The sequence below is a fragment of the Impatiens glandulifera genome, chromosome 8, assembly GCF_907164915.1.
Source record: "Impatiens glandulifera chromosome 8, dImpGla2.1, whole genome shotgun sequence".
In the NCBI taxonomy this organism is placed as follows: Eukaryota; Viridiplantae; Streptophyta; class Magnoliopsida; order Ericales; family Balsaminaceae; genus Impatiens; species Impatiens glandulifera.
The window spans coordinates 4,690,369-4,699,235 of record NC_061869.1 but is presented as its reverse complement, the minus strand read 5'-3'; the positions used below and the strand labels follow the sequence as shown (position 1 = coordinate 4,699,235).

The 8,867-nt window shown below is 32.6% G+C and overlaps 1 protein-coding gene across 1 annotated transcript; it reads left to right on the top strand.

Annotated features, from left to right (window-relative positions):
• Window positions 1-7,336: 7,336 nt before the first annotated feature.
• On the top strand, window positions 7,337-8,467 carry LOC124912739 (putative expansin-B2). The gene is made up of 4 exons (XM_047453388.1): window positions 7,337-7,475; window positions 7,569-7,681; window positions 7,763-7,950; window positions 8,140-8,467. The coding sequence occupies exons 1-4, from the start codon at window positions 7,337-7,339 to the stop codon at window positions 8,465-8,467; spliced, it is 768 nt and encodes a 255-aa protein (XP_047309344.1).
• Window positions 8,468-8,867: the final 400 nt, after the last annotated feature.

Here is an 8,867-nt window from a genome sequence, read left to right as displayed (position 1 = left end):
TGTGTCACAAAACATCAATCCTGTCACTTCATTCTGAAACAACTTAAAAATGTCGTTAGTATATACACTTTGAAATTGTCTTTCCAAAGAATAACCACTAACAATTGGAATGGTAGAATTAAAAGACTGAAAATCCAGTTTCTTTTCCTTCTCTATATTTTTCTTCAGTGCCCTATCATATTGTTCAACAAACTGTTTTAAGGATGTTTTCGAATGAACAAAGTCATCAAAAAATGTATTCATACTTTCACTTCTTTGCGATGTTGACACGCCTGCCCAAAAGTGACATTTAACATACACAGGAATCCATTTAGATCGTTGTACGTGCAAAGAGTTCAACCAATCATTATCCTCCAATTCAAACTCCTCTATCATTTTCATCCAATTCCTTTCACACTGCTCAATTGTGATTGAGTTATAGACAATGTTCTTTAATGTTTTTTTTATACTTTTATACTGAGCGTGAGCAACCAACTTTGTAGGGAGTTTCTTCATGATATGCCAAAGACAAAAACGATGATGGGTGTTTGGAAATACTTTTTCAATAGCAATGGCCATTGATCGATATTGGTCAGTGATTATTGCCTTTGGAGCACGTCCGTGCATACATGACAACCAGGCTTTGAAAAGCCAAATAAATGACTCAGAATCCTCACTAGATAGTAAGCCACATCCGAGCAAAATAGATTGTCCATGATGATTAACCCCGACAAAGGGAGCAAAAGGCATGTCATAGCGGTTTGTCAAATATGTTGTGTCAAAAGTTATGACATCCGAAAAATACTCATAAGCAGCCCTACATCTACCATCAGCCCAAAATACATTCTTTATCCGGGATTCCTCGTCTAGATCATAAAGATAATAAAAATTTAAACATCTACTTTGCATTCGGTTGAAATATTGACAAAGAGTTTCGGCATCACCATTTCCTAACCTCAACCTTCTAGCTTTCGAAATAAAATTTCTACAACTTCTCTCATCAAAGTTCAAATTCTCAAATCCTCCAACTTCAACCACAATAGATTGAAATGTTTTTGACAAAGGTATTCTAGCTACGTCGTTTACTTCCAATCTTCTCTTCGCAATTGAATCTAGAACTTTATGAGATCTAATATGTCTAGACTTTCCCGGGCTCACAAACATTAGTCATTCAAAAACATCCTTAAAACAGTTTGTTGAACAATATGATAGGGCACTGAAGAAAAATATAGAGAAGGAAAAGAAACTGGATTTTCAGTCTTTTAATTCCACCATTCCAATTGTTAGTGGTTATTCTTTGGAAAGACAATTTCAAAGTGTATATACTAACGACATTTTTAAGTTGTTTCAGAATGAAGTGACAGGATTGATGTTTTGTGACACATCCATAATTGAAGACGATGGGAGAACTACTATATTTGGAGTAGTGGAGTCAATTTTGGGTACTAATGGAGAACATTTGAGGGATGTTTCATTCAAGGTACACTACACCCCTGTGGAGAGTTTTGTAAACTGTCAATGTCTAATGTTTGAGTATAGAGGGATTTTGTGTAGGCATATTTTGGTAGTTTTGAGAAGAATGAAAGTGAATCAGATGCCGGTGAATTATATATTGGATCGTTGGCGCAAAGATTTGAAACAAGGTTATCAAAGCATCACCAACATTTATGATTCAGATGTGTGTGATAGTCAAAGAAATCGTTATAACTATCTAGCTCCAATGATTCAAGAGGTTCAACAACTTGCATCAATGTCTGAAGATAATACTTCTGTTTTGGCTGAAGTGTTGAAAGAAATGAAAGAAAAATTTATGTTAAAAATAACATGAGAACTTACTAGGTCTGCTTCATCGAGTGCTTGTACTGTTATGCCGAATGACTTCACTTCCAGGTTCAGTGAATCATTATATAAAATGTCTCCAAATTCATACACTCCATAATGTACAGTTGAGAAGAATATCCTTCTTCTTTTGATATTGTTAGTTAAGGCTTCGTATTGTGCAACGGTATTCATTTCCATGGCCCAAACGTCGATGATATTTGTGTCAAGCCAGTGGCCATTCTTCATCGACTGCAAAACACTACGTGGTAGGCTTATATAATTGCTTGAGTATAGGATCTCATCCACCGGTTTAACAACATTTTTTGCCACAGTCTTAACAAAATCTTTCGCCGCCGGCTTAAGAACATCTTTCGCCACCTTCTTAACAATATCATTCGCCACTGGAGTTCTCAACTTCAAAGGTTTCCTCCTTAGACGGCAGTGGATGGGGGTTCTCTTCTTCAACGGTATAGCTTGTATTATTTCCATGGGGATTGATAATGCAGTGGATGGGGGTTCAGGCTCATGCTCAGGATCATGTTCAGCCTCAAGCTCAGGCTCAGGCTCATGCTCAGGCTTGTCACTTCCACCATCATTGTGAGCGCTTGGATTTTGTATGTATGCATTCAATATTTGAAGTATTGAATGTATGAATTGAACATTTGAAGAATTGCATGTTGAGATCTTTGTTAAGTTCTCAATTGTATCATGCACATTCTTCCAAGCATCAACACTTGAATTCTCCACATTCTCCGAATCAGCTTCATTCTCCACATCATGCACATTCTCCACTGTAGGTAACTGAATCCTATCAACAACCCTCCCTTGGCCGAATCCCCCATGTTCCTCTTCTTTTTGTACTCTTTCAGATACCATCTTGTCATCCCAACATGACAAGATAGGGAACTGTCTCTTGAATTTACTTCTTGTACTATAATCTAATACCCTGTCCAGGTAGTACAACTGAAACAAAGACACAACAATGCAGTTAATATGTTATGACATTGTAGAAAAGTAACATAACATTATAGTTCATTTAACATGACATTGTAGTTCGTGTAACATGACATTGTAGTTCATATAACATGACATTGTAGTTCATTTAACATGACCTTGCAGAAATGAAACGTGACATTATAGTTCATGAAACGTGTCATTCCAGAAATGATAGAAGGAGTCCAAAATGAAAGTTAGAAATAAATTACCATTAGAAAACTTAGTGGTCCGTGGAAATATGATTTTTCGTTTAACTGCCATTTCTCGACACTCTCGAGTAATTCATTCAGCGCGAATTTACACCAATTCATTTGTTTTATCTTGTTAACATCCGTCAAAGATTTTAAAATTTTGAACCTGCAATTTTCAAAATATAAGCAAAATTAATAACAATGCAATACATAACATTTTCTTAAGTATAAGATTGTTGTTTACCTGTACTGTGGATTTTGTGTTGTCCATAAGAAGCTCGAGACGACATAGATGACAAAGTCACGCTTGAAATTGTCATCTGCATTGGTGTTTGATAAAATTTTGTCGGTCATTGAGAGAGTGTTAGGAGCTCCTTTATTTTCATTTTCACCCCACCTCCTCCTCCAATCCTGCAGCATGGATATGTATTGGGCTCCATCCGATTTCTTCCTAGTAGATTCAGTCACTTCAATATCACCTCTTGGAAGGTCCAGAATGCATTGGACATCTTCTTCATCAATTTTTAATAGCTCCCCATTGTTGAGGAGAACAGCACTTCTTCTAACATTGAAATTCTTCACCAAGTAACGGGATAATTTGAAGTTGCATCTAGATATTCCCAAAGAGAGTAAGGAGCCGAATCCAATTTCTCTTCACTGTTTTCATCTCAATCATTGTATTCGTCTTTTTTGCTTCATTCTTCTTAGAAGCATCATATATAACCACTTGTTTATTTGATTCCTAAACATTACAAAAATGTCGCAAGTTAGATTATATAACCGAATGTACTAAAGTAAAAAATGATGAAGAAGTTACCATTTTGTGTTGAACGAAGAACGCGAGCAGACGATGAATTTTCTCTGATGATTAATGTTAGAGTTTTCTCTGAAGAACGCGAGCAGACGATGAAAATTGCTAGGATTCGAAAACAGATGGATTTGAGAAAAAGAGAGAAATATGTGAATGTCTTGGAAGATGTTGAAGATGGTTGAGTTAATCAATTGCGTTTGTAAATCGCTAGAATTGCAGATGAACTTGAGAGAGAGAGAGAAAACCTAAAATGTTTGGGAAGATGAAAATGGCAAATGGAAGATGAAAGGGCGGGCTTCTAGGCTTTTGGGTTTTAGATTTTTTTTTTTATTGGGCCTGGCCACGTAGACAGTCGCGGGGAGAATCGCTCTCCCAGCAGGTGTCTGTATCATTTCTCTATTTTTATTATGTTTATAATTGTCTTATTAAAATTGAGATCCATGTATGATTATGTGTGAAAAGATATTTTTGCCAACAACATCAATATTTATGAAAGATATTCAAATTGGTCCTTGAACTTTGGGTGGTTTTATTCTAAAGAAATGTAGAAATAATGTTATGATAAATTATTAAAATAAATAATAATATAAATAATTAAAATAATTAAAGTGTAAAGAATATATAAATTTAATTTAAAAATAACTTAATTTAAAAAAAAAAATATGAATTAATTATATAAATGTGAAATCACTCCACGTTATCTCACTTCACTTATTTTTATATATATTCGTTACTTAATTTATTAACTAAAATATTTAAATATTTTTTATTTTTTTATTTTATTTATATATATCAATATTTTAATTTTTATATATATATAATTATTAATACAATTGGGTTCTTAGTTTATTATCGCAAAGCCACGTGGTCCTCGTGGATCGTGGTCCCTTCCCCGTCTACCACATTTTATTAAGAAAAAGATTTATTTTGGGCTTACTTAAAACGGGAAATTTCCATTTAAAGCCCAAATCGTACTGTGGGCCGTTCATTTAAAACTAAATCTATGACCCAACACTTATTTTTGAATACACATGAACCAGAATTACAAAGAATATTCACAAAAGATTATGGGATAAGAAGTAATAATGATTCATTTACAAATGTTTTTCTATACATAATTTTATTTAAAATGGTTACTCATATATATTTAATTTTTTTAAAATTATTTTTATACATTTATTTTTGTTTTAAATAGTTAGGTTTTTCAAGCGGTAAAAAAAACATAATTTTAAATATGAACAACATGATCGAAATTTAAACTCATACTTAATTTAAAAATCATTGACCGACCTAATAATTCAGTTAGAGCTTGTTTCGACTAACCTATTCATTTCGTTTACAAATCAAATTACAATAATAATGATTAGTCTCAAATCATTCTCAATAAAAGGATATTCGCCCTTTTAGTGTAAGTCATATATCGACGGCCGAATAAAAAAATATTACGTGTTTTGTATTACAATATCTTATTTTATATTTGTAATCTCTATCATCAATTACATTTTAACAATATTCCTATTGGACATTCTTTTTTTACAAAATCTTATTTTATATTTGTAATCTCTATCATCAATTAAATTTTAACAATATTCCTATTGGACATTCTTTTTTTCAATTTTAATATTTTTGATTGCTTAGATATGATTTTGAGACGAAAACACAAATACATATTGTATAAACTAGCATGTAGCCCTTGAATTTGCACGAGTAAAAAAAACCGAGAAAAAAAAATTAGGGTAAAAATTTGATAGCATTTATAATTTTATTTTTAACCGTTTAAGTTTATGGGCGGATCAACCCACAATTCGACCTAAGTATTCATTTACTCTCACATATATATCCAAATTAACTACAGCTCTCGACCCGATAATGTAGACACTTTCAAAATTAAGCATCATTTTATATATATATATATATTTATTTTTGTATGAGACGAATAAACAACAATCTTACTTAATCTGGTCGGATCCGGCAGGCTATCACCTGACCCGGTACTCTTTAACGAAGTACAAGATTGTTGTTTATTCGTCCAACAATCTCGTACTTCGTTAAAGAGTACCGGGTCGATAGGCTGCTGGATCGTTAGGTAAATCTAGAACCAAATGTTAAAAAATATATATATAAAGAGAAAGAATGGAAGTGATGGATTTGCAAGTAAAATAATTGGACCAAAATCTCCATTAATAACGGCTATGTAGGCGGCGGAGATAGTGTAAGAAGATTTATCCTTTGCTTTTCAATAACAACCAAAATCTTTTATTTCAAACATATCTGGGCTGACTTCACAAAGTGGATCCCACCGGGTTGAATTTAACCGTTTTAACGGGCAACGACTCATCAATAATTCTATTTTTTAGATTATTTTCTTGGTGCTTTAGTCTCTAACTATTTCAATAAATATTTGAAAAAGATACGGTTTATGTACTTATAACCCTTTCAAATTAAAGTGTTTTTATTCCGAATCAAACTCGAAATCTATTAGACAAAATTCTTACAACTTGATCAACTCCATAAATACATTTTTTTTGTATTGTCACAAAGAGAGAATAATTGAAATTCTTGCTTTCAAATGTTACATGAACAATTCTTACGAATGATAAATTACTATTAGTTAGTGGTGTAAGTCAACTATCTTAAATAATTCTTAATACATGTTTCATTCCATAAATTGAGCAAGAAATTGTGTTAGTATTATATACTAATTATAACAATGACATATATATATGAATTACATCAGAAAATCAATGAGTAATCTATATATATATATATATAATGATGCTTAATTTTTAAAGTGTTCGGATTGTCGGGTCGAGAGTTGTGGTTAATTTGGATATATGTGAGAGTAAATGGATATTTGGGTCGGATTGTGGGTTGACCCGCCCATAAACTTAAAACGGTTAAAAATAAAATTAAAAAAATGTTATAGGTATGGTTCAAACTTGCAACCTAACAAAAACAAGTACAACCTTTTAACCAACTAGGCTAATAACAATTAATATTTTAAATTCAACCCAAAATTTGATAAACGCGTGACATTTTAACAATATAAGTTCAACTTTTTAACTAACTAATATATATATATATATATATAATGATGCTTAATTTTTAAAGTGTCCGGATTGCCGGGTCGAGAACTGGATATGTGAGAGTAAATGGATACTTGGGTCGGATTGTGGGTTGACCCGCCCATAAAATTTTACCGTAATATTTTTTTCACGGTTTTTTATATTATTACTCGTGCAAATGCACATGATACATGCTAATTTATTTAGTAGATTATATATGTATATAAAATTTAAAATCATCCTCACATTTTCAACTTTGTGGAATTTTGTTACCATTTAATTTATTTCATGCCCTTTTTGACAAAATGTCAATCTCTATATGAAATATGTTTAATATCTATGACTTCTCCCCTATAAATACCAACCCATCAATGACTTCATTTTTAAGGCTTAAGATACTCAAACATTTAATTTCATCTAATTCAATGGCAAATTACCATTATTCTCAATTTCTACCCTTTTTATATCTCATAATGGTAATTGGAGTAATAAGGCCAGTTTACACCTTCAATTCGAAAGTTCATAATGTCACCTCAAGACTACAAAGAACTTCCCAATGGTCCATAGCTAGGGCAACTTGGTACGGAAACCCTAGTGGCGCTGGAAGTGACGGTATATTTATATATAATCACTTTGTATTATCTCGTTAACAAGTGTTAGTATAAAAATTTGTAAATTATAATATAAAATTACATATTTTTAAAGGTGGGGCATGTGGATACCAAAATGCAGTCGACCTGCCTCCATTTTCTTCAATGATCTCCGCAGGTGGCCCTTTATTGTTTGCTTCGGGCAAAGGATGTGGAGCGTGTTATCAAGTAATTAATATATTATATTCTATCTTATTTTCACGACAATATTTGAATATAATTAAAATGAACAAATATATTATTTGGTAGGTGAGATGCACTAAAAATCAAAACTCGGCTTGCTCTGGTAAGCCTGTGACAGTAGTGATAACCGACGAGTGCCCCGGTTGTGACTCGACTCACTTTGACCTAAGTGGTACTGCTTTTGGTGCTATGGCAAGTTCCCGCAAGGGACAACAATTGCGCGATGCCGGTACCTTTAATATTCAATATAGAAGGTACATAGATCAATTATATTCACATTAAAAATGTTTCAATTAAATGAAGATGTTAATGATAGTCGAATATTGTGTTAATCACTTTCTTTGGTTAACATGATTTTGTTTTATACGTATACATAATACATATATTTTAAATATGCATATATGTATTTTTATAAGTGTAACATATTTCCAATACTTTTCTAGGGTATCATGCAACTATCCTGGAAAAACATTGACATTCCACGTGGATTCCGGAGCGAACCCCTATTACTTTTCAGCGTTGATTGAATATGAGGACGGAGATGGTAGTCTTTCAACCGTCGAACTCAAGGAGGCATTGGATTCTATGTCGTGGAAACCAATGCAACAATCGTGGGGAGCGGTTTGGAAAGTGAACTCGGGATCTCCATTAATGGCTCCATTATCCTTAAAGTTGACGTCCGAGTCTGGCCAAACTATTGTTGCTAACAATGTTATTCCGGCTGGATGGGAGCCTGGGATGACTTACCGTTCCATTGTCAACTTCCATTAACATATTAATTGCTTTTAGTATTTTTAAATATATAGCTAAAGAAAACAAGTGCTCATATGGTAGTTATAAGGTAATTGTGTCATTATCATGCACCTTCATTTATAAGAAAAAGAAAGGTGGTTTAGGGTTTCAATTCTCTTCCTTTGGGATAGATGTAATTGGAGTTATATTATTAAACAAATAAAAAGAAGTTTGGTGTCTTCTCACTTAGAACTTTTCAAACTTGGCCTACTTGTATTTTTTTTTTCCTTTTTTTTTTTTTCAAATAAGAGCACAAAACCCTTATTTTTCTTATGTTAAAAAAAAGATTTACATTTAAGAAGGAACAAGAAAGAGAGCAATATTTTCAAATTGTTGTGAAAACCTAGTCTAGGTTAAAAATGGAACAAGCATATGACTC